At 39.4% G+C, this 27,651-nt stretch overlaps 1 protein-coding gene across 2 annotated transcripts in view; it reads left to right on the forward strand.

Annotated features, from left to right (window-relative positions):
• The window catches only part of GBE1 (1,4-alpha-glucan branching enzyme 1), a 143,750-nt gene that overhangs the window by 78,388 nt on the left and 37,711 nt on the right, over positions 1-27,651 (forward strand). For both annotated transcript variants that reach the window (XM_081858475.1, XM_081858476.1), the window contains exons 8-12: positions 3,121-3,236; positions 3,397-3,524; positions 6,012-6,110; positions 8,599-8,709; positions 9,432-9,603. In XM_081858475.1, the coding sequence (XP_081714601.1) occupies positions 3,121-3,236; positions 3,397-3,524; positions 6,012-6,110; positions 8,599-8,709; positions 9,432-9,603 (626 nt within the window). The remainder of the gene's footprint in view (positions 1-3,120; positions 3,237-3,396; positions 3,525-6,011; positions 6,111-8,598; positions 8,710-9,431; positions 9,604-27,651) is intronic.

Below are 27,651 nucleotides of genomic sequence, written 5' to 3' on the forward strand. Positions count from 1 at the left end.
CTTCTGATTATATTTCTGTGTAAAGCACCTTGTACGCTGCTGGTGCTATATAAATAGCAATAATAGTGAGCACTTTCTTCTTTTAATCACATACTACAACTGTGTGTTGCATCTTAAAAGCTTTTCCATTGTGTCCTTTAACATACAGTCCCTTGAGATTTCTGCTTCCCACTGGTCTCTGTGTATAAAGAAAAGTGGGTGGGAAGGAGTTAATATGTTCACTGACCTCAGATTAGTATCCTTCTTTCTAATTCAACATTTCTTGCCCATGCTCTTACATAGGCTGGCTAAGATTAATTATGGTTTTCTCTAATTTACGTAATTTAACAATGAAATAATGGGAACGCATTGGACTTTTGCTTTCTCACAAAACTGAACAGATGCAGAACTGCGTTGGGAAAAGCTGAGAGTTACTCTCAGGGTGAGGGGCTTGTGAAACTTTCAACAAAAAGCATGTTTGTTTGTTTGTTTGTTTGAAGACTATAAAATTAGTTCTATCTCTTTTTCCTTGCACATGTACTTTATTATTCCTGCTTCTTTTATTTTGCTACACAAAGAAAATGTGTGTATTAGGATTTTTAAAAGAAGAGGGCAGGACAAACAACTGTATTGTAAGCTGTAAAGGAACAGATTTGAGTGCCTAATATTACTACAGTGGTACCTCGGGTTAAGTACTTAATTCGTTCAGGAGGTCCGTTCTTAACCTGAAACTGTTCTTAACCTGAAGCACCAGTTTAGCTAATGGGGCTTCCCACTGCCACTGCGCCGCCAGAGCAAGATTTCTGTTCTCATCCTGAAGCAAAGTTCTTAACCTGAAGCACTATTTCTTGGTTAGCGGAGTCTGTAACCTAAAGCGTATGTAACCTGAAGGTACCTGTAACCTGTGGTACCACTGTACTGTAAAAGGGAGAATACTTTAAATGTATGGCTATGGGTTTAATTTCTCATATGATGTGTCTGTACCCCTATCCATATAGGTGCTACCAAAAACCAACCAAAATTTAAAAAACAAGTCTTACACCAAAACTAAAGTCTAAGCAGCAGCAGCAGCATATAACGAGGGAAAATGATGTTTTATAGTAGAGGGGCAGTCATTCTTTGCACGCCTGTGTTGTCTTAAAGTGAAGATATTTTAATTTATGATTATGATTTAACTGCATATCCATAAAACCCCAGGCACTGTTTCTACTTCATAAAAGTACAGTGGACACAATTGGGTTGCGAACGTGATCCGTGTGGGATGCATCTGCGCATGTGCGGGTTGCGATTCGGCACTTCTGCACATGCGCAAAGCGCAACTGCCGAAACCTGAAAAAACGCAACTTGAAGCGGCTGTAACCCGAGGTATTCCTGTAGTGTGTTGAATATATTTGGAGAAGTATAACTGCATGCTGGCAGATCAGCAGTGGTTTTGTCTGCCATTTTGTCCCTACTACTATCTCCCAGCAGCGATTTCAGACATCTCTGACAACAGAATCCTTACTCTCTTGACCTTAATTATATTGCAAAATCATTCAGGGAGATAATTAATTACACAACTTTTAGAAGACATCTGAAGGCAGCCCTGTTTGGGGAGGTGTTAATGCTTGATTTTTTTATGATATTTTTAGATACAATGTAAGCTGCCCAGAGTAGCTGGAGAAACCCAGCCAGATGGGCAGGGTATTATTGTTGTTGTTGTTGTTGTTGTTGTTGTTGTTGTTGTTGTTGATATGTTGCAACAGATTAGATATTTTCAAATAGCCTTTTTCAGTATAGACTCAGTAATGGGGTAGGTACTGAAAATGTTTTAGGGTCTGCTTACTTAGTGCTTTGGGGTTTTTTTCTTATTAGTGTCTTCCATTTACTGTTTTTCCAATTTGTAACTGTCTGGTTTACAATAGGTTGGTGAACTGCAGGGCCTAATTTGTGCACAGAGTTCCTGGGGACAGAAGCTGCCCTCTGTGCCAATGCTAGGGTTTGGTTAGCATTCATGTGATCATTTTTTGTTTCAGTAATGGCTTGAAAAGGGTCAACTGATACAGCTCAGTTGCAATAAATCAGTGAAGGTTTGCATTAAAAGTCTTGTGAAGGCAAACACTTGTTTATTGCAACATGTGTTGAATTTCTGTCAAAAGGTGTTTTCCTAAGTGACACCACTAGGCTTAGTTCTAGGTCAAGATTTTAAGTGGTCATCCTGGAACCCAAAACATTATCAAATTCAAATTCTGCAGAAGGTTGGAGATAGAACTAGGGTGCATTAGCACCTACTTGAATTGACTGTTCATTACTTTCCAGTTAACAATGATTTTAAACTTAGAAACATAGGTGCCTGGGAAAGCACCATTTAATTAATCTTGTTTTGTTAACTTCTGTTGCAAATAGCAAGCCAGTTTGGTCTAAATTTTAAAATAAACCAATTGGCTCTTTGAATTGCAGACAAATATAGAATTTTTAAAAGTTTTACACATACATTAAAAAGGCTTTTCATTACTTTTGGTTTATTTTATAACTCTCAAGCATAGAAAAGACTTCAGAGTACAGTTGTACATTGGTTTTCAAACAGCCTAGTTCTCAAACGTTTTGGCTCCCGAACGATCGAAACTCAGAAGTGACTGTTCCGGTTTTCAAACGTTCTTCGGAAGCTGGACACAGCCAATTAGAATCCACACTTTGGTTTTCTAATGTTTTGGAAGTTGAATAGACTTCCAGAATGGATTCCATTCAACTGTAGTTCTTTTTGAAGTGAAGTAGTTCTGAAATCACAGAAAGCACAAAGAGTACCATCCGGTGCATAGTTAAGAGCACCGTCAATTTATTTCAGTAGAGTTAATGCCCTTTATGTAGACCTAACTGTTCACAGTCACTGACTAATTTGGGATGTTCCTGCTTTCATACCTTAACCTAACTGGAGATGATAAAAGGATAATTGATATTATGAAACACGAAGTCCACTAGAATGGATAATTGTTTAAATATCACCAAAAATTTCACACTGTAAAAATCAGGGAGAGAAGAAGAAAAATGAAAACAGTGTTCATATTTCACCATGAGAAAATAAATACTTAGCATATAAACCATAGGATATCTAAGATAGATTGTACGCCTTAATATTTAGACTTTGTTGTTGTTTGTTTTCAGCTGGGAGGTCTTGAGATTTCTTCTTTCCAACCTAAGATGGTGGATAGAAGAGTATGCCTTTGACGGCTTTCGATTTGATGGCATATCATCTATGCTGTATCATCATCATGGTATTGGTAAGTTTAATCTGCACACCAGTGATGTTCAAATTATCATGCAGTCGTGTAGCCATGCAATGATTTCAAATTTGTTAATAGTTTCCTTTTGAAAATCTTGGGCTGAAGCCCACAGCTTTGACTTCCTGCTCTTGAGACTTTTATGATTTTGTCTTATTAGGCACAGCTTTTAGTGGAGATTACAATGAATACTTCGGGATGCACGTTGATGATGAAGCTTTAGTATACCTAATGATGGCAAACCACATGATACATTTCTTGCATCCAGAATGTATAACGATAGCAGAGGTAATTCTTAGAATACATGTTGACATAATTAGTTTTAACTGTTTTATTATTTGAAATACAGTTTAATTGAATCAATTACAGTTACATTAGCAGCCACATCTTTAAGCAAGTTCCAGCCGCTCTTAAGCTTCTTGTTTTGTATTTTTTAAAATCAATTGATTTGAATTGGAGATTTAAATACATGCTTAAATCTCTCTCATTTAAATAAAAGGAACATGAATTCACTCAGCTTGCGATGGAATGTACTGTTTGTTGATAGATGCCATTTAGTAAATTTTAATGTACCATTATTTCATTCTTCTATATATATATTATTGATTTTCATGAGAAAATAGCAATATAGAAACAAGTAAGTCTCCCCCCCCCAACATATACCGATAGTAGTACAAGCAGTTGAAAAGCTTTTGAGGATCAAAAGCAAACGAAGCTAGTGTCTAAATGGAGGCGAAAGAATCATTTTACCAGTGCTCTACAGTCTCAGGAAGGTAGACAAAAGATGAAAACTTTTTATTTTAGGATGCTCACTAATTGCTAGTGATATATTTGGATAAACTAGTTCTATCATTTAGTCACAGGTACATTATTTCACAAATTAAATGTTAAATTCAGAAAGCACTGACATTTCTGAAGTACAGTATGATCATCCGAAATATTTTAAAACTCTTAGCCTGTTTAATAAGTAAGTTTCTTTATGATTTACAAATGTTTTATTCAAGATGTTGAAAGCTTACAATTAGTATCGTCAAAGCAAATATGAACTAATATATGTATCACTGAAAATTCTAATCTGTGATAAATTAAGAGCCCTAAATGTTCGACCCACTTCAGATTTATCAAGAAGATTTTTTAGAAAGCTTAGGTCTGTATGCATGCTTTATGAACAAAACAACAAAATCAATGAGAAGATGCAAAGTGATATTATTTGCACAGTGAGATGATTAAACTCCAAAGCACTAACTTTGACTGAAAGGCCCGAACAAGTTATTTGCAGTTATTTTGATCAAAGAATTATGTCTAGAATCCTGCTAGCATTTAACATTGTGAAACTGTTTTACATGCAACTATTTTATATTCAACCTGGGAAAACAAAATTAAAGGGAATTACAGGCACACATAAATATTGGTATGTCAGCACTTAAATACTTCAGATGGGCAGTACCACCAGCTTCTTCATTCTAAAATGAAAAATGTATAATATTCTCTTACCATGTTAGCATGGGAAATAAGAATTTCATTTTCCGCCAAAAGAAACCATTACACACAAACACACAAGTTCAACAACATCAAGTATTTAAAACAGAAACTGATGAAATGAAGCAATTATGGGATATATTAAACTTAAAATTGTCTTATTGATTTTGGGGTTCATTTCAAGTAAAATTAGCCCATCATCTAGTGAGCCACAATATGGTTATCAGTATTCTTACCAATGAAGCAAAGTAGAGCCTGTTTGCATTACCTGATTTAAGATTTTTTTTAACAAGATGTGCCTTCAATTTATTCTACTTAAATTGAAAACTACTTCAACTTCAATACATCATTTTTTCTGTCTAGTGGGAGCCTCTATACAAAATGTGGAATTGATCCACATGCTCATGGTGGAATGAAATTGGGAGGGAGGAACTATTGATATCATTCTAAATTACAAATGGCTAGCATGAATTTGAGCTTGCATGTAATGATAGTGGAATGACTGGCGCCACAGGAGAGGAGCACGCTTCGTCTAGAGTAGGATCGATTTGTAGTCTTGTTCTGTAAGGACCTGTCTGATAAAATTAAGTAACAGAATTCTTTTTAATATTCTGAATATTCTCCACTGAAAATGGATTCTTCCATTGCTTTCCCTACACACATAGGGGCGAGGAATGTGTTAGAGAGGTAATGTATCTCTCACCGTTGCCCGTGATCAAATTCTGTTTCTGTTATGCCAGCATATAATTAATGGAATGTGTAAAAATGATATAAAGTGAAAGAGAAAGTGAACAGGCAGTCAAATTGTGTCCTTTATTAATATTTCACATTGCATTTCAAGAACATCTAAGGACAGGCTTACACACATAAAATAATCCATTTCAGTTTCTCTCCCTACCCCCACTCCACATCTTGGTAGAACTAGTTGGATACTTTTATTTAATTTCCTGGTACTCTTCTCGTGGAGATACTGGGTTGGTGCTATGCAGTTCTTAATAAGTAGGATTTAAAGTTTTACATGATTTACACAGTAGTTATACCACAACCCAATTCCTGAACTTTATGGAAAATGAACCATATGTTTTTGAACTCCAGCTCCCATCAACCCAAGCCAGCATTGCCAGTGGTCATGAATTCTGAAAGTTAGGGTCCAGAAATATTTGGCAGGCCACAGGTTCTTGCTTTTGTAGTTCTTTCTCCAGCTCAACCCTCTTCCGGAAAGCTTTTTCAACTTTTGGTAAGGTTTTGCAGTTTGGACAATGATCTTTGATTTGTAACATTGCATTGTTTTTCAAGGAAGTGTCTGGAATGCCTGCCCTTTGCTGTCCAGTAACAGAAGGAGGAACTGGATTTGATTATCGATTGGCCATGGCAATTCCTGACAAATGGATTCAGGTCAGACTTTCTCTCTCTCTCTCCCTCTCTCCCGTCCTCTCTCTACTCTAGCTCTGTTTCCTTTAACAAGATTAAATCTTTAGAGCATTTTCAGTGTCAGTTTAATCAGGGCTTCACATATCTTGTCTTGTCTTACTAAACTGCCATAATTTTAGGATAATCATTCAGTCCTCCCTTCCCTCAAATCCTCTGTTCCTGCTAGGATAACTAAGAGGGAGTGTTATCTCCTCTTGCTATATGTTTCACCAAAGTGGCCTGCGACATGTTGCAGTAATGTTTGATACTATGACAATTATGGCCTTGGTTTTATGGATTGAATTTTGATGCATTCTTACAGCAAACCTAACAAAATGAAGATTTAAAAATATATTTGGATCTGTGTTATTCACGTCAGTGGGACAAGGATATGATGGCACATTAATTTTCTATTTTTATATATTGTGACTTAATTACAGTTAGACAAACTTCTGTTTAAAGCCTGCCAAATTCTGGTAATAAAATATAACAGTTTAAATATGTAACAGTACCCCCCCCCCAATAATGGCATGCTGAATGAATCCAAACTCTGCTATAGGTTCTTTTCTTAATAGAAAAAATGCTACTTAGCTGTTGTTGTTTTTAATACCACCTTTCCTCCTAAAGGAGCTCAAGGCAACAAAACAATAAAAACCATGCAAATAATTTTGATACATTTGCAAACAATCAAATATCCTCACAGCTAAATTTCAGGGTTGCTAAGCCGAATATCTCTCGGCAATTAAATCTCTAAGTGAATGGGACTGTTTTTAAATTACACCTAAATGTTGATAACAATTATTACAACAGGCACACAACAAGACTAATGTGAACTGAAAATATTAAGAGAAAAAAGTAACTAGTATGTGCATTAGACAGCTGCAAAAATCAAAGTTCAGCAGGATCACCTTTTTCTGCACTTTGAGAGACGTCCATTACTTCAACATAGTTCACTCTTTCAGCCACCCCCCCTCCCAAAAAAAATAGTCTGGTAGAACAAATTTAACATTTTTGCAGTGTTTGACTCAGCTTCCCTGAAGACAAACCCTTTCTTAAGCTAATTGCTATGAACATGTTGGAATTGTGTGTCTGAGAAGCATCTTTCTTAGTCCCTTCATGATCCATTTTTTCTCCAAAGCTATGTTCCCCTGAGGATGTTATTTGTTAATCCAGCTTGAACAGTGTAGGAAGGAAAGTGTGCAAAGTATGAGTCCTGACAGTGCAGGCATGTTCAGTAAGGTACTCTTTTGGTTCCCTTTTATGTGAGCAGTCCTGAATAAAACACTGTTACATGAATTAAACAAGTACAGTGGTACCTCAGGTTAAGTACTTAATTCGTTCCAGAGGTCTGTTCTTAACCTGAAACTGTTCTTAACCTGAAGCACCACTTTAGCTAATGGGGCCTCCCACTGCTGCCGTGCCGCCAGAGCATGATTTCTGTTCTCATCCTGAAGCAAAGTTCTTAACCCAAGGTACTATTTCTGGGTTAGCAGAGTCTGTAACCTGAAGTGTATGTAACCTGAAGCGTATGTAACCCGAGGTACCACTGTACTGCTAACAGCAAAAAACATTTATACATCCTTGTTTTTTAATGTGTGCTTCATATACTTACCTACCTACCTGCATAGATTTGAAGGTGAATCGTCTTCCCAATAAAAATGTAGCCTAATAAAGATTTGTTTAAAACAAAATAAAAAAATTCCTTCCAGTAGCACCTTAAAGACCAACTGAGTTAGTTCTAGGTATGAGCTTTCGTGTGCATGCACACTTCTTCAGATAACAAAAAGATTTGTTTGTATACCTGGCGCTCAATATTAAGCAGAAGAAAAAGATGGTATGCACATTTTTTTTTGTATTTTTGCACACAGGCTACTTTGTCACATAGATTAACAACATGAAAGTAAAGAATTCGCCTTTTCATTTTGACACGGTCTAATAGAAGATTAGCCTGTTTTGATATTAATTAATTTTTAACTTGCTCCAAGCATTTCCTATGCTGCATGCCAGACAGTAAAATACCCAGTGAAACACTACAGAAATAACTCTTCTTCTTTTAAGGTTCAGCAATCATCAGAGGCTTATGCAGTATTGCATAATAAGGAACAGGAAGGTTTAGCAGTGAAATTGCTACATTTAGTCAACCATTAAAATGATGGCAAGTAGCCCTCATTGTTTTACAGAAGTATAGAGAAAATCAATTTAAATAACACTGACATGCATAGTTAATAATCAGACGTTGGCAGCTGTTTTGGCAGAAAAGTAAAATATGGACTTTAAAATGCTACAGTATATTACGGAGTTGAAAGAAGAATACCATTTGGGACATCAAAAAGTAGACTTTTACCATTTCAGTTCTTCTGAAAGACTCAGAATACGAATGTTAGCTTGACAATTCAGAGGGGGAAGCGTGGAAAAAAGTGATACAGTGTAACAAACAACAGTAATTTTGAATGATTCCTTTTTAATTTTCCAGATAATTAAGGAGCTTAAGGATGAAGACTGGGATATGGGCAATATAGTGTTCACGCTAACAAATAGGAGATACGGAGAGAAATACATTGCATATGCAGAGAGTCATGACCAGGTACAAAGCTTGAGAGGAAAATTGAAATACTGAGATACTGTTCAAAGACCTAGGGAAAATTTTGAAGAAGGATAAAAAATCTTGGTGAACACAGAAACCCAGGCATGTCAGTGGGTGGGGAGGGAGGGAGAGAAGGGGAAGGAGGCAGCAGCCTCTGCTGCTAGTACTACCGTCCTCCATTCTGTGGCTGGGGCAAGCTGTAGAGGTGAGTGCAGATGTTGCGGCTGGGAGAAGGGGAAGGGAAGGGGTGGGATGCTGGTTGGGTGTGAAGAGCAGATGGGGCAAGGGAGAGGGAGAGGTTGAATAAGGGGAATGGATGTGCAAAGTTGGGCATCAATTAATTGTGGGCAGTGCAGGAGAGAGTGTGATAGAGAGAAAAGGGGGGAAGAGGTTCATGGTGAGTAGCGGAAGCTTTTTTCCTAGGAACAGGAAACAGCTACTGCTCTTCAGGGTTTTGTATAGCATGAGAGTCCCTTCCCTAGTTATACATCCAGATCAAAGTAAGGAAGCTTTTCTGGCCAAAGGGCTTTATCTCTTCCATCCTTGGCAGGCCAAAATTGACAGGTGAGCAGAGCTCATTTGTTAGGAGCACAGTTGCTAATGTTTAACTGTGTTGGGCAGCACGTTACTTTATTTGTACTAGAACATGTCTTTAATCTGTAGCTTAGGAACCAATGAAATGCAGAAGATTTCTTTCCTCACCCCTTTATTTGTCAACGCAGGCTCTTGTTGGTGACAAGACCCTGGCGTTTCGGCTGATGGATGCAGAGATGTATGAGAACATGAGTGTCATCTCACCTTTTACTCCAGTTATTGATCGAGGAATACAGCTTCATAAAATGATTCGCCTCATAACTCATGCCATGGGAGGAGAGGGTTATCTCAACTTCATGGGTAAGTAACTCCGTGCATTTCAATTTGTGCCAAAAAAGAAAAGATGTTTTGTCGTGATATACAACTCAAGAGGTTGGATCCAGACTCATTGAAATCAAAAGGACAAGTTAGTGAAGAATAACTGCTTTCAATATGACTGGAGCATGATTGACTTTCAAGGGTGTATTTGTGTGATTGCACACTAAGTACAACTCTTGATATCAATGGGGCTCACTCCAAGCCAAGTGGGTGTAGGATTGCATTCTATGTCTGGGTTTAACCTTTTGTCTCTTTTGCCTTGTGGAAAAGTTATCCGTCGAAAGGTTTTATGCTGTAGTCTAATTTGTTGTTGATCAACAAAGCTGATTTACTATTTTCTGTAGCTACTGCATGAAAGTTTCAGAGCACAGAGTTTTAGGCCTTGCTCTAGATCAGCTGGAAGTCTATCCTTGCCCTGTTCAGGTAGGTTTTCCTTGTCTCATCTATGCAAGTTGTCAAGTGGCTTTATCACCCGCCATCATTTTCCTTCCTCCATGCTGAGAACAATTTATGTATAAACACAGTCCAGCCACTGTTACTTCAGGTGCTGAAAGTCAGCAAGGGAGAATCAGTTGTCCCCTAAATAATCACAAATCATTGCCCCAAAGATGCAATAAAATGACTTTTGGCCTCTTGCCTTTTAGTTCTTTCCCAGATCTCCCATCCCGTTGACTGGCCAACTGATGGTCATCCTTCCATAAGTGTCCAGATTACTGTCAGCCTACATATCAAATTTTGCACCCCAGTCTTAAATGGGTAGGTCCCAAAATGCCTCTCCAGTCTATTGACTGCTCCATGCTACAGTGCAACTGCTTTCCAAGAACCTTACTCTGCTGCACTGGATGCCACTGTCCTCGCACCTTCTGCATTTCGTTTGTGGCTCCTGAGGCTAGCAAAGCATCTGCCATCTGTAATGATCTCTTGCTGTTGGAGCAATTTCAGAACTGCACCAATGGCCCTGCCCTCAGCCTGTACATACACCTCACTACCCGGGATGCCCTGCCAGTGCTGTCCCCACCCACTCACTGCTCTTTAAGCTGCAAGAGGGGAGAAAGGAGTAGACCTATTTTCAGCATTGTTGTTGCTCCTGTGAATCTTCTTAAGTATGTTGAGGTAGTGTCTTGATTGTAGAAAAAGCACACAGATAGGCAGTCTTCCTTACTGAAATACAGTTTGTAGAATGCTGTAAATTATTTTAACAACAAATCATACTGACATTATTTTGTCACTTTATCGCAAATACAATTGCAAATATGTTTACCATGTTTACAAGTAGATTTTTTTGTTGTGTTAAGAGCCAGGAGGCCTTGGTAAAGATGGGATTCTGTGGTCTTATTTTATCTGAGGAACTGTAAGAATATTCATATATTAATTACTTTGTGCTAGATCAGGCATAGGCAAACTCAGCCCTCCAGATGTTTGGGACTACAACTCCCATCATCCCTAGCTAACAAGACCAGTGGTCAGGGATGATGGGAACTGTAGTCCCAAAACTGCTGGAGGGCCAAGCTTGCCCATGCCTGGGCTAGATGTTTTCTTTTATGCATGATTAACTTGATGAATAGCTTGGAGATTATATTTTTTGCAGTCATACTCTATTGGTACTTTTAGAACACTGACAAATAAGTGGTGAAATAATATCAAAGCAATATTGTTTGATAGTAAAATACATATGCTTTTCCCTTGCAGAAAAATAAAGATAATAAATTTATGTGCAGTTAGTCTGTAGACAGAAATCAAAGTAATTCCCATTGCACTATAACTTAGCAAACTTGAAGAAGAGATGTTTGAGAGAAATGTCCTTATTTAGAAAGTTTGACTACGATAGGCATTACTTAAGTGTCATTGATTCATAATGTTATTTGTATGCCACTCTTACACACACACACACACACACAAACACAAACACAAACACAAACACACACACCATGCTTAAAGTGAAAACAGGAATGCATTTCAAAATCCAAAAGTGGAAAAACAATTTCATAACATAATAAAACAATGGTGAAGTACAAAAAACCGCATACATTTCAGTACTAGAAATATAACAAAATTACATTAACAACTTGCAGCATCCAGCAGCAAAAATAACAGGGGAGCTTGACAGATTCAACTTGGTCCGAAAAACAACCCGCCCATGATGTTTCTGGCAGTCCCTCTCCTGCAGCAGGTGTCTTCTCTTCATCATCTCTTTGTCATAGGATCCAAATAAAATCCCTTATCTCAACACATCTATAAATTAGTCTTTAAAGCAGTATTAAAGTAGTTATCATCCACCCACTGTTTGAATTTAATGTCCTGCTGTTCCTCCCTTCCTTCCCATTGCCCCCCTACCACCATCAGATAAGGCCAATTAATTTCTCTTAATGAATAAATGTATGTGTAAAATAACTAATAATACTAATTACAAATGGGCTGCAATAATCATCCACACCACCTCTCCTAAAAAAAAGCCTTGGCAAAGAGAGACATCTTCAGCTGGTGTTGAAAGCCATGTAATGCAGATGTCTTTTAAATGATTTTAAAAATATTGTATATTTTCATTGTTGTTAACAATTCCATTGTTGGAATCTCATGATGAAGGCTGGGTAAGAAATCTATTAAAACGAATCTAAATCTACCTGTAAATCCAGTGGGTCACATACAAGTTTGTTTGTGTGGAGATAGGTAGAGAGAAGGGGAGAGGACAGGTAAGGGGTTTTTCCCACAACCCCATCATTGCAGTTTTTATAGTCAAGTGAAATCTACAGACCATTTGGTCCCTTCCCAACATCACTATGTTTGATTGCACCACTGTTACCATTTGACTATGTTACATAGCTTATACAGTCAAAGTAATTTTTATATTACCTTAAAATTATTGTGACATGCTGAATAGCACATCCGAGTCATGTACCGTATTTTTCGCTCTATAACACGCACCTGACCATAACACGCACATCGTTTTTAGAGGAGGAAAACAAGGGAAAAAACATTCTGAATGAAACAGTGGATGTATCATTTTTGGGCTTCATGCTGTGGCCACAGACATGTGATCTGATGGTGAATTTGGGGTGACCCAATGCAAAAATCCTGAGAATTCCTGTGGATCCATGATTTGTAACCACGTTTTTGCACCATTGCAGCCCCAGACAACAGTGGGTGCATGGTTTTTTTGGTGCAGGCTGTAGCCATGGACATGCTATGTGATCTGATGGTGAATTTGGGGTGACCCAATGCAAAGATCCTGAGAATCCCTGTGGATCCATGCTTTGTAACCACGTTTTTGCACCATTGCAGCCCCAGGCAACAGTGGGTGTGTGATTTTTTTGGTGCAGGCTGTAGCCATGAACATGCTATGTGATCTGATGGTGAATTTGGGGTGACCCAGTGCAAAGATCCTGTGGATCCATGCTTTGGAACCACGTTTTTGCACCATTGCAGCCCCAGGCAACAGTGGGTGCGTGTTTTTTTGGTACAGACTGTAGCCATGGACATGTAATGTGATCTGATGGTGAATTTGGGGTGACCCAATGCAAAAATCCTGAGGATCCATGTGGATCCGTGCTTTGTCACCACGTTTTAAATGGGGAGGGAAGGAAAAACACAGAAGGGACAAGAGGCACAAGAGGGGTGTGCGGAGAAGCAGCTGGCTAAGAATGCAGGGGAGGAGTTTAACGGGGTGGGGGGAAGGAAAGGAAGGCAAAAGTCCCCCCCCCAAGCCAGCCCTCTCTCTCTCTCCCCCACCTGCATGTTTATCGGCTGCCTGCGAGTCCCTAGAGCACGGAGAGGAGGAGGAGGAGGTGGGCTGGAGCCTGCACGCAGTGTGACTAGGAAAGAATTAGAAGGAAGGACTCGATCCTTTCCTTAACCTTCTGCTTGCCAGGAGGGCAGGGGATTCCCTGCTCTTTGTTGAGTTTGAGCAAATGCAGCAACAGAAGCGGGTGGGCAGTAAGACCCTGAGGCAGAATGCAGGAAAGCAGCAGCTTCCGCCTTCCCTCCGCCCGCCCGCCCGATCTTATTTTTGCCTGATTTTTGCCCCTGCGCTCCGGCGAGTCGGCTTCAGGGACCACACATTCGCTCAATAACACGCACAGACATTTCCCCTTACTTTTTAGGAGAAAAAATCTGCGTGTTATAGAGCGAAATTTACGGTAGTTTGCACATTGTTTTAGCACAGGCTGGGCCAAAAGTCCTTATTTACATGGTGAGGGTCTAAGCCTGAGACTTTGGCCATGTTGAAACTGTTCCAATAAGCAACGTCTGAGGAGGCCCTCAAAAGTGCAGTTTGCTACAGCAAGCTGGTTCACATGTAGCACTAAGCCATGGTTTATTCGATCATGTAAACAAGGCCCAGCAGCTTAACCATGGATTATTAACCAGACAAACACAAAAATGGTCTTAGTGTTACAAGTGAACTGAGACAGCTTCACACTACAAGTTTTTGACTGTTCTTGTTACTTTAATTTCCCTGCTTGCAGCTGTTCTTTTCACCTAGATAAGAAAAACAAAAAATGTAAACAAAATCTTAATTAGTGGAGGAATATGCCAAATTCTCCTGACCTCTTGAATTCATGCCTACTCCTCCCCATTCCAACCCAGGGCTGCGCATAGGGAGATGTGAATCCTGGGGCATATAACACTGTCGTTCCCCATTGCCTTCATCTCCTTTGCCACCCCACACTTTACATGGTGATGTTGACAGTCAGGGCTGTCTTAAGCATATGCGGCACCGGGGTGCAAAGATCTGCCTGGCACCCCCCCCCCCCCCGCAGTTGCCCAGTCCCAGGCGCGCAGGGCCGGCCGGCCACCTGCCTCAGCATCTTGCTGGCGCCCCCGAACTCGCACCAAACCAATGGGCGGGCTCTTCCCCGGACTCAACTCTCAGGCCCCGGAATCTTGGCCTGGTGCCCCTGAAAGCCCGGCACCCAGGTGCCCCACACCCCTAGCACCTATGGGTAAAACGGCCCTGTTGACATCAACTCCTCCCAGCTTCCTCTGTTGATGATAGGCAGCATACTCTTCCTTCCATACTTTCCCCCTTTTTCCCACTGCTTTTGATTGTCCACTGACAGCACGACCCTCCCTCCCCTCCCTCCCTCGCCCTAAGAAGGGAGGAGAACCTAGCTTAGGGGGGCAGGAGGTGGAAGGGCTGCCCAGGCGCCATGGCTGCTGATTGTGGGAAACTGGTGTCAGGCATGGGGCACCTCAGAGTTGTGGATTGCCTTTCTTGCTTTTTCTAGGAATCCAGTACTATGAAACCCCCGAAGGAAGATCTGTTTTATTTGCTTTTGTAGATGATGGGGTGATAGAGACAAGTTGGCTTCTCAAACAAATAACTGCTTGCAAAAGCAATTCCATGCGGTGACAGGAGGCCCTGAAGGTCTATCAATCTGCACAGGGTTAACTATGAATTTTAGCGAGGACTTCCACTTCTTAGGAAATAAACATACATATTAAGCCCAAAATAGATATGGCCAACCCTGTTGCGCTTCCCCTGCTGGAAGCTAGATCATTTTCCTTAGTTTTATTCAGAGAAATCTATTGACTTGTGATGGATTACTATTACATGTGCAGTGTTAAAATGGTATGATAAATGGTATATTTTGCAGGGTAACAGATCTGTAGGAAGAAATGTTTAGCAATAGGAGTCCTAATGAATAATTTCATTCTCTCCGTACCTTGCAATAGCAGAAAATGCGACGGATTCATGCTGAGACTTGTTTCTCATGAAATCAATAGATTTTTAGTCTTGGCACATTTAAAATAAAAGGGGGCTGGGATTTTGCTGTCTGAACAGGTTATTAAGGAGCTGCAAACCACACACACACACGCACATGTGCATCTGCACACAAACACAAAAATTATAGTATAGTATATAGCCTCCCCTACCATTTTCTGTGGCAAAAAGTAGTGAATTGAAACTTTGATTATAGATTTATAACGCTCACTAGAATTAATTTGTCAGTATAAATACCATAGTTGAAACTTTTGCTTATATATGGGAAAGCAAGAAGCCTGAAAGAACTCCTTATATCTTGAGCAGTTAGAGAAATTGAGTACACTGGTGATGTGTGTGTGTGTGTGTACTGCATTTATGCATGAAATGAAGGACTGGATGCATTGTTTAGAGAATGCACAAACCTAAAGGATCGGGGTTCATAAAGACAGAAATGGAAGGTGTTTATAAATAAATCACAGAAACTCTGTGTTACTAATTTAATTCAAGTTGCTCGTGATGATTTGGAAAGCCTGGGCCGCAATATATACGACAAAGGTTATCAAATGTGAGGGAATCTCTACAAAGGGCATGCTGCCAAAAATGCTAGCGATTTCAAATAAAAACAAGAGAAAGTTAAAGCTGACTTATGTCAAATATTATGAATAAATTGTCTCCCAGCTGCTTAATTCTTTTCACTGTGGGATGCATTGGGAGAAAAATGCATTTGTAGCTGCAGTGCTCAAGAGTGTTCTGCCAAGGTAGGAACCACACTTGGATGGATTTAGTATTGCGTTCACACTTTATTGGTGTTTTTATTATTTCAGATTAAATTGCTCTAAAGAAGACTGCATCACTGAATAAGCTTAGAGGAAAAAAAGAATCACTTTAGAGATTTGTGCTCTATCTAAGCTATCTTAAAAAAATTAAATACACTTATTCTCAGAGTTTAAAAGTCCAACATGATGCAGAGTTGACTGAGGCATGTTAAATTTAATGCTTGAAGCATAATTTTAGTGGTAGCAAATGTGTGTGCTTTATACTACCATCTGCATATTGTTAACTGTTCCGCAATACAGTAAAAATATGTAATCCACGTTGGCTGATAATGCAAACATATGCATATTAATCGGAAGGGATTCCCACTCAGTTTTCTGGTAAGCCCAGTCAATTGTCTGCACGATTTGCAGCCCACTTTGAACAAAACCAGGACTACCATTAGGATATTTTGTTAAGTATAGGACAGTGTCCTCCATTACAGTTGCGATCAAAATTATTCAACCTCCATTGCAAATTAAGCTTATTATCAAAATTTACATACTTTCAGCTGTTTGCAATGAGCAAATCAAACAAAAGCAATTGAGATAGCTCAACACAACAGATGCTTCAAGTGGTTCCCTCAAATTTAGCTGAAAATGCAACTTATACTGGCTTCTCCAGGATGCTGAACTAGATAGACCATTGGCCTGATCCAGCAGGCTCTGCTTATCTTCTTATGAACTTAAAACATCTGATAAAGGGGATTTGACCCACAAAAAAGCTTGCTGATGTTGCAATCCGAAGAAATTGTTTTTGAATGCTAGGAAACTTTGGTCAGACTAATTCCCCCAAGCCTTCTCCCCACAGCCTGCTTGCCTTCAACCTAATTTTCTGCCACTGAAAAACAGCATAGAGAGTCCTGGTATGATTTTGATATCCATCACAGTGTTGGGTTGGGCAAAAAGGTTTAAAACACTCCACACAGCTCAGTACTGTGTGGAGGATAAAAATTGCAACTCATCTCTTTGATCATGTGAAGAGTGGGGAAGGAACAATAGCCCTTTTACTCAGAGCATTGTATGGCCTGCATGTTCAGGCAAGCAATAATGTGGGCGGAGCCACACCTGCTGTCCATGTGATCAAATGTGAATGCACCCCTTGAGCTGCGTCCCCCCCCATCCCTTTCCTTTCTCTTATCTGACACCCCACAGACAATCTGCTCTGATTTCTGAGAATTCTCATTTTTTAATTCTGTATTTTAAACCAATATTCATCGGTTTTAAATCTGTCATGAATCAGTTCATAAAAGGGTGACCTTTTATTTTTAATTCTGTCAGAAAGAGAGTGAGATTCCTTTCTTCACACTTATATCATTACCTGTTCCTCCTCCAACCACCAAACCCTATAGTGTTTCCTTGAGGAAAGGTGTTTTTTCCATTAATAATAATAATAATAATAATAATAATAATAATAATAATATAATTTATTATTTATACCCCGCCCATCTGGATGGGTTTCCTCAGCCACTCTGGGCAGCTTCCAACAAAAAATTTAAAATACATTAAAACATTAGTCATTAAAACTTCCCTAAACAGAGCTGCCTTCAGATGTCTTCTAAATGCCAGGTAGTTGTTTATTTCTTTGACATCTGATGGGATGGTGTTCCACAGGTTGGAAGTGTGTTGGTGTGTGTGCATGCACTGTACATCTGTACATGCACTGTCTTATTTTCAGTCTCTAGCCACCTGCAAATGATGAATTTTTAACCTATCAGTCACAATACATGTGGTTGTTTTCCCCATTGATCTGTGTGCCATGATGCTAAAACCTTTGCCTTGGGTGTTATGTGGTTGGGAACTTCTGCCCTTCGCTTCATTGACCCTCACCTGCCTTTTGATTCCTCATTGATCCATTTTGGAAAGATTGGAGGTCTTTTTATTCTGTTTAGGATTTTGCCATCTTCATATCATACCCGAAAACTTGTTGTTTACTCCAGAGCAAAGTTCTCTCTGGGATTTGGTTCTGCCACTTTTGACTGCAGGTGGGGACTCAAGTGTTCAAATTTCAAGATGTAGAAAATTACTATGTAAGGAAAAGAAATAACCTAGAACCTTTCTTCCTTAAATGCTAGGTTTCTTCCTTTTTTTTCTTTATATCGTATTTTTCTGGTATGAAAGAGCAATCAGGCATTTGAATTCCCATCTACAGTCTATGGGCTACATGCAGGCTTACCACCTCATTGAAAACTATGCCATAATTGCACTAAAATAATTTTTTAAACACCAGTTCCAATGCAGCTCTTCAGGAACACCCCACAATTTGTTTCCTTCTATAGTGTAAAGAACTCCTGCCACATTGTCCTTATAAATTGTTTAGCATATGTAGGGTTGATAGTTGCTTTGTTCAGACAGTGCTCCACAAGGTGGACTGTATTTGCCATGTGACAGAGTTATTTGTAGAAGGGAACACAGAGAAACTGCTGAAGTTGTTAACTAAATGTGTTCTCTTAGCTTTTTTTATCCCAGAAATTTCAACACAATTCTAGCAAGATTTTAAACCATGATATGGTCACTTAGCAAATGACAGTGGGCAGAAAGAAATATATGGTAGCTTTATATACTAACTTACTACCTAGTTAATCTTCTTCAATTTACCTTATTTACTGGTAGCTTTTTTTTGGTATGATATATATTTTGAACTCTTAAATGTTTGCTTTTCTCAACTGAGATTGTGATAATGGGAATCAGAGCCACCCAATAATTACTTCAGTAAGAAGCTGTATAAATTACTGGTCCTCCCCCCCTTTTTTTTTTTTAAACCATGAAGAACTTATTTCTTGTGTTCTTAAAGATCTATACTGGCTTCTAATTTGTTTCCAGACATAATTCAAAGCACTGGTTTGGCCTGTAAAGTCCTAAATCATGTGGGTACCAAACATTTAACAGACATTTTGTTCTCTTAGGAATCTTCCTGTCTTCTGAGGCCCTTCTCATTTATCTTCTCAGTGCTACACTAAGTCCTGTTCTTCGATGACTTTAACAGATATAAGTCATATTTGATCAGTAGTTTTACTCCAGTAGTTTTACTCCAGGGTTCCTTTATTTTCTGTTTGTTGCCATTGTTGCTGCTGCTGCTTTATATAGCTTAATTGGCATATAGGGTGCCTGCTAAGGTGGCATGATAGTCCATTGTTGAGGGAATCAATATGTTTTAATGCTGTAGAGGCTATTAATATAGGCCTGGTTGTCATGATGACGCAAGACAGACAGTGGCTTACTGGAACCCACCTTGCTTACTGGAACCCACTGGTTTTTTTAGCTTAGTGTGGTGTATCAGCTCAGCCAAGGTTTGGCTTAGCATGTGGTCCAAACCGGGCATCCTGGTTAGGCTCTCTCCTTATCCATGAGCTATAGTCCAGAAATGAGTTTTCATTTTAGGATGGAACACTTATGCACCTCAATCTGTGTGTGCGCTCTTCTACGCAAGCATCACTAGAATACTCCCATTTGGCACGAAAAGACCAGCACAAAGGGGCACCTCACTTTCTTCCCATGCTGGGAACTCCCTCTGTCAACCATACTAACCTATCAGTAGCTATACCAGCCCTGGATAGAGCTTGAAGGGAATGAAAGAGGAAGGCAGTGCCTATTAAATGTTTTCAGTTATCACCAGACTAGACTAGACCTATCCCTATAGCACTGTGCAACTAGGAACAGTGACATTCTGGAGTGTGGAACAGAGCTAAACACAAGGTAAGAGACTTGTTATTAAACTGAGGGAAGTTCTTCCTCTTCAGATGTCTTACAGAGGACACTGCTTTATGCAGTTTCAGCACTGTCTGTGTCTCACTTCTTGATTTTTCCGATTCATATAGCTAGTTTTTCTCTTTTCTTAAGATAAATAAATAAATAACATCATTTTTTTCAGCCTGCGTACAATTTAAGAGGTATCCAGATCTTAAAGGGGTGAATTTTGTCTTACTTAACACTGTATAGATGATATTTCATCTTTTCAGCACTTCTTCCCCTTTTTATAGCTTGCAGTTACTGTTTGTATTAAGAAAGTAAAAAAAATAAAATGATTGTTTCTTTGTTCAATGAGCCATTAAATATGTAACAATCTAGAATATGTAATAAAAGCACTCTTACTGTAGTTAACTTGATTGCTATAAATTTATTCAAAATATTATCAGTTTATGTAATTATGGTGTACTTTAAAAGCTGTGTTTTATAAATCAGCTATTCTAAAGCATCTCATAAGGGAGAAAGCAGATTGCAATGAAATACATTTTATTATGTATAAGCATTTTCTTTTTGAGGCTCTGAAGTGAGTCTTTATAACAAGTTTATAAAATGGTTTTGTATGCATTACTGACTTTGCTCATAATGGACGCTGAAGGGGGGAAAGCAATTTATTTCCTGTATTTCAAGCACAAAGCACTTTCCAAGGAAGGCTTCCAGCCTAGGTTTTGATCCCATCACAGATTTTTGTTCAGAAGCGGTATTTTTCGGATGCCTAACTTTTCATTTCTGTTGTGAGTGCTCTTACTAATCTCTTGAGATTCAAGGATAGAACTTGCTGTAGATACGTGCAAATAAAGTGAGGATACCACTATTCCCAGTCAGAGTCATAAAGGAAGATTTTGGAATAGGTGACAATAATCACACCATTTCTGGATTAAATAATCTGTATCTCTTTCATGTTTTAATGTGGAGGGGGTGAGAATGGGACCTGTAGCTCCCCAGAGGTTGGCTCAAGCTTCCATCAGACCCAGCCAGTATGGCTAATGGTGTGCTCCAAACAACTGGTAGGCTGTACTCCATTCCAAAATTCATATATCTATTTTCGAAAGGTAATGATCTAAAAAGAGTATCAGTCATTTGCTAATGCCAACAAGATTAACAGGATAATATTACTTATGCTTCCTCAGAAGTAAGGCTTACCAAGTCCATTCATACTTGATCCTACGTAATAGCTCAATATTAATCACATTTACAGTGGAACCTTGGTTTTTGAGTGTCTTGGAAGCTGAACGTTTCTGAACCGAAACGCTGAAGTAATTGCTTCCGTTTTCGAATGCGCCTTGGAAGTCAAACGGCTTCCGCTGCACGTTTTTCCATTTTCTCAATAGAAATTGCCAGCAGCCCTTTGCACCTCAGTTGTTGAATGTTTTGGAAGTCGAACAGTCTTCTGGAACGGATTTTGTTCGACAACCGAGGTTCCACTGTACTCAGAAGTAACTCCTATTGAATTCAGTCAGGCTTATTCCCAGGTAGGTGAGTTTAGAATTGCATCCTAAAGAACTCAATGTTGCATTCTCTTCACATCAAATCTATTAATTTATTGGCCACTCTTAATTCTTCTGGATAAAGCAATGAAGTGAATTGATTTCTCCTCCCCATATTTACTCAGTAGCATCACAAATGGCCTCAGGCGAAATGCTATAATCAGTTCCACCCTGACTGAGCAACTTTGCATAATCAGCTGCATTTTTGACCTTATGTACTGGAGACATGCCATATTTGGAAGGTATGCCATGGTAACATCATAAAGAGTTATCCTCTATTGGTTGCTCTGGAGTTTGAAGGCCGGATTCATTTCCTTGTAAGCCTTAAGCCTTTCCTTCTTTCCTTCTCTCTGAAATTTCCAGTAGGCTTGACAGTGTGTGTGTGACAGAGTGACTTTCCTAGTCATCATTCCAGTGACCTGATGTCTTGTTTCTCTGCCATTCCTTCCCTGCCCTCCTCAGTTAAATGCCATTCATCTTTATAGAATAACTTCTATTTACTATAATCCTAAGGGACGCGGGTGGCGCTGCGGGTAAAACCTCAGTGGCCTAGGACTTGCCGATCGCATGGTCGGCGGTTTGAATCCCCACGGCGGGGTGAGCTCCTGTCTTTTGGTCCCAGCTCCTGCCCACCTAGCAGTTCAAAAGCACCCCTAAGTGCAAGTAGATAAAAGAGGGACCGCTTTATAGCGGGAAGGTAAACAGCGTTTCTGTGTGCTGCGCTGGTGCTGGCTCGCCAGATGCAGCTTGTCACGCTGGCCACGTGACCCGAAAGTGTCTGTGGACAGCGCTGGCCCCCGGCCTCTAGAGTGAGATGAGCACACAACCCTAGAGTCTGTCAAGACTGGCCCATACGGGCAGGGGTAACTTTACCTTTTTACTATAATCCTGATAAACAAAACAAATACCAGACTGCTGAATGAAGCCAGAGCAAGATGTTCTGGTCCTTCCTTCCCGACTAGTCACCATGATGCAACAAAGCAAAGGTAACCCGAAGATTAAATACGGTGAGCCCACAAAGACTTTGGCCATCCCAGCTGCCATTACACACAATGTGTTTTGAGTTTGCATGAGTTTGGCTTTAGGTGCAATCCCTGGAATGTAAACCCAACCTCCGCACACCCCTGGTAAATGATTAGTGAAGAACAAATGTTAAAAGAGTTAAGCAGCTCTTTTAAAGCCTAACATAGGGTGGATGAAGTGGAAATGAAAAATGTATTCTGTGATTTGGCCTGTTACATCAAGTTTTGCTTTATTGTTGTAGTAGTCTAAGCAGGAGTCGGCAATTTTGTCCTTGGTTAGCCTTCTTCCTCAAAACTGCTTTCTATTTGATATTTAGGAATTGTTCCTCACCAGCTGAGTATACCTTTTTAAAAGAAGGCCATTTTTCACAGTAACTTGATTGCTCCATGCTTGCCACTGCGCAGTTGTGTGTCTCTGTGTGTTTGAAAGGGAATACTGCAGCCGATGTGACAGTGTATGTTTTGCTTTTTTAGAATTTTAGAAGACAAATGTTCAAAACTGTTTTTCCCTCTAAGCAGGGAGGGGGAAGCAGAGAAATTATTATAGTCAAATTAATTCAAATGGAATCTGAATTTAATGTGAGGAAACTTATTTTATATTTGGGCCATCTGCTGCTTTGGCAAAACTTTGTAACTATCGGGCTTGTTGCCATCTTTATTGCTATAACTTTTTATCGCAGTTTCTTTTCATGAATAGAAGTTCACCTGGTAATTTTTGCTCCCACTTGCAAGAGAAAATATTGCCATTTGAACTTACAAAAAAAGGATAATTTTATCCACAGCAGCAATTCTGATCAGAGCCATCCTTCCTACAAATGACTGTGTTTTTCATTCCCTCCCACTCTTGTTTTGTTCCTGTATTTATAGGGCAGTAGTTTTGCCTTTGTATGTTCTGTGCACACTCATGTTGTATTAATACAGAGCCATAAGTATGGGTTGCAGGGCAATTACAAGATATTAAGCCTTTCAAGTTTGTAGCAGACCACTGGTAAAGCATTTGATGTATTATCAAGTTAGAGCACCGCAATTTTGACCCACTTGAGAAATAGGGAAATATAAGGAGAGAGCATAAATTTAGGACTGACTAATAGCAACTCAAAAGAAAAGAGAACTAAAATGAGATGTGGTAGATGATTATGATTCAACCATTAATTCCAAAAGTAAGAACATCTTTTAAGTGTGTGTGTGAGAGAGAGAGAGAGAGATCAATGGTTTTTTAAAAAATAATAGTTTCTTTATTTGCATGTAGCTGAGGTTGACTTTTGGAGTGCCCCATGTAAACAGTTCCATGTTCAAGCAATAGCACAGGATAGTGTTGACCTGAAGCCCACAAAGAAGCATTGAGCAGGTTGTGTCTGTCCAATTATCTTGTTCATCCTCTCCCTTCAGACACAACCTGCCACCTGAATGTAGGGGGGACTATTTGTGGGGCTGACTGTGTGAGATCATTTGTTTTCCCTTTTACATTTATTGTTGACATGCAGAGGGCCGGGAGGCCGGCTGATAAGCCCAAGCTGTGTTGTCTCCTTCCATCGGCCCATGCTCCGACATAGATCAGAAGCCAGGGCACGCTATTAGCAGAGTGTATTGCGCACACAGAATAGGCGTGAGGCTTGTGAAGTCATACTATTACTACAGATTTATTAATCATAAATCAGAACAAAGAAACATGTTGTCTCTCTCTCATGTCGTCTCAGACAGAACAGCAAAAAGCTATACACAAATGGAAGTTCCCAGCATACTGTGCTGGAATGTAAACAGACATGTGACACACAACAATCTCATGCCTGTTCCTTAAGGTGGAATGGAAATGTCAACATTTATATCCCATACTTCTCCCATTGTGGAATCCCATTTGGTGTGCTGCGTGTAAGTGCAGTAGAATAGGACAAAGTTACCCTGGGAAATGTGCTGTGGGAGCACGTTGTTGGATATGTGTTGTCTGTTTGTTCATTTCATTATTTCATTATTATTTTGTCACATCTATACACCAGTTTTACTTGAAGGAGCCGAAAGTCATATGCATCATTCTCCCCTTCTTATTTTATCCTTACGGTAAGTGACTGGTCCAAGGGCACCTGAAGTGGGAGTCAGGATCTGTGTCTCCCCAGTCCTATTCCAGCATTCTAATTGCTACATCACCACCTCTTGAGGGAATATATCTATATCTGTACTGAAACATGGTCTAAAAATGATAAAATAAGAAAAGAAAAGAAAAAGCTGGCACATGCTAGAGATGAAATTGTCCAGTAAATATTGTGAGTGTAGCAGATGAGGCACAAAACTCTGTTCCGAAATACATGGGCTGAATATACAATTTGCCCAAGTGACATTGGAGTTCGCTATTTGGGACCTTCCATCAAACAGCTGTGTTAGGAAAACAAATGGCCCCGATTTTTCTTTCGTCTTTCTGTAGCAAACCTGATTACATGAAAAGTGGTGAATGGACTAATGTCACTTAACAGAACCGCATCGTGTGACTCATCAAAACCCTTTAATGCTCTTTCTTCAAAGCATTTCCTTGTCAAAGATATAGAAGAAAGAAGATAAAAGGGTTTGCATCATGTAAAAAGCATACACTCCACCAGAATTGCCTACAGAGACTGAACGCGATAACGTTCTGTTAGTCCTTATGTAAAATAGTTGATACAGTATCTCAATATCCTTGGCTGTCAGTGTATGAATTTACCTTCCATTTCACCTCTTTTCCGACCCTTCTTTGCCCCTTTTTATCTCCCTGCTTCTAACTTGCTTCAAAGTTTTGTATTCCCTCTTGTCTCTCTCCAAGTAAGCATGCATTGCATGAGACGCTTGGATAAAGGTTCCTCCAATCCTGTTAAAATACAGTGCTTTATCGCATTGTTTTGTTAAAAAAATAATAGCCAAGGTAACATTGTGCACTCTTTGCTACTGCTTGGTTTTAAAACTATGTTGCAATTTTGTTTTGAAAGCTTTCATAGTTTAGGATCCAAGGGGTTACATTAGGGGTTTCCTATTTCTTTTTTCCTGAGGCGCTTTGAGAGCATTTGTCAATTTGGGAAAGTCAAATATCATCCGGGACTCTCTGAGAACAGGAACTAGGACTAAGAAAGCTTACTTTTTCTTGACTGCCCATCAACTGTGATAAGTTGCAAAACTCATTGAATGCATGAGCCTTCTCGCCTGGATTGCTCATACTGTCTCCTGGAATTTTAGGCAATGTCACAAGTGTTTGAAAGTGTTGCAACATTATAATAGTTGTTATATTAAATATTAGAAGGAAAAATGTAGAAGAAGTTGGGAATGGGAATTAAAAACAGTAAGTTAATTGGGCATCTTGTAAACTGATAAGCTTTTACCCTTGTAAATAATGGGAGCAGCTTTAGTTCACATATGTTGAAAAACACACAAATTTGCTCAACTTCTTTAAGCTATCTTTAACCCTCACTGGCAAGGGAAAAATGCATTTCAAGCTTTTAACTTCTACCTTGCTGTTATTTATAGCAATCATTTTTGGGACAGCTTTGCCTAAAAATCTCATATTGTTGTTTTTTAAAAAAAAAAAATAGATGAAGAAAATATATTTCAGCTTCTCCTGTACTTTGTATTTACTGCTGAGCCATGTAAATTCCTGCAAATGGATGTATTATACATTTTCACTGTGTGCTTAGGTTTTTCTTCCTGAAATACATCTTGACAAGATGACACATTGAAAGGAATCAAATAGGATGTCCAGCTTCATCTGATATCCATGCAACATGGGTCATTTGTTTTGGTTATACATATTGTTTTGTTGCACTTATATTTAGAAATCTCATTATAGGCTCCTTTTATTGTCTTTTCAGATGGAGTAATACCTGTGGAGTGTAATTGCAGATAGACAATTTTCTTTCTCTGCAGTAGTTTTGAACTTTGTATTTGATAAAATTAAGATGCACTCAAAATATGGATTTAGTTCTTTGCACATTTCCCACAATCTCATTGTGCAGCCCATCCCTATTGCAGCAGTCATCCTAAAGCAGTAGGATTGGTTTGGCAAAATGTCTTTCTTTACTGTCAGTATAAGCATTTGTTTTGTTTTTATCTGTGCTACCCTATACTATTCAGATATGTCATCTAACTTTGAATATCCATGAAGAATTATTTAATGTTTGCCTTGTAAATTCTTTTGCTGAGAGGTAAGAGAATACAATAAAAATTTAAATGCCTTTCTGCTAAGGGCTGAAATTGATGTAGTTCTAGAAAAAGAAGGCATCTCCTTCCGAAATGTAGGGGAGCTATATTTGGACAATTTTCATTTGCTCAGTAAGATAAATGTATTCATCAAATGCAAGAATTTTATAAAAGAAATGGAAAAAGAGTTCCCCCTTTACATTTTAAAAGGCATAGCATTCAGTCCAGAGCCTATTGTGTATCAAATTGTAATATATACCCGAAGCTCCTGAGTAAGAGATGCTAACTGTTGACTTAAATGAAGGAAGACGTCCATGCATAGATTGCTTTGCCAGGAGAGCTTCATGAGTGCTATGGACCTTGAATAAGGGTCGTAGACAGCATTCTTTTCTTGCAGAACGTATCAAGTTTCCTCCCTGAAATCTCCAGTTAAAAGGACTGGATCAGGTGAAAGACACTAGCGAACTGTGTTCCTCAGTTCATGGTAGGTGACAGGGATGATAGGAGTTGTCCAAAATATCTTGAGGGCAGCAGGTTGGAGAATGCTGGAGGGATTATACCGAATTAGATGGACAAAAAGTCTGACCTGGTATCAGGCAGACTCACGTGTTTATTTTATTTATTACATTCAAATCTCAGTTTCTTCCAAGGAGCTCAAGGGGGTATACATGCTTCCTCCTCCCCATCTTATTCTCACAACAACCCTGTAGGGAAGGTTAGGTTAGGCTGGGAGCAAGTGACTGGCCCAAGCTCACCCAGTGAGCTTCATGACTGAGTGGGAGTTTGCGCGATGCTCTTTACCTGTAAGATATTCCTGGGGTGATGCAGTTGCCAAGGCTAATGAAAATATATTTGACAACACTGAATATACACAAATGCTCTCTCCAGCAAGTTTTTTATATTTTAAATTACTAAACACAGTACAGTGGTGCCCCGCAAGACGAACACCTCGCAAGACGGAAAACCCGCTAGATGAAAGGGTTTTCCGTTTTGGAGGCGCTTCGCAAAATGAATTTCCCTATGGGCTTGCTTCGCAAGACGAAAATGTCTTGCGAGTTCCTGCAGTGTTTTTCCGCCCCCCCCCCTTTTCCTAAGCCCTAAGCCGCTTATCA

Source organism: Podarcis erhardii (genome assembly GCF_964252035.2).
Source record: "Podarcis erhardii genome assembly, chromosome: 4".
NCBI lineage: Eukaryota > Metazoa > Chordata > Lepidosauria > Squamata > Lacertidae > Podarcis > Podarcis erhardii.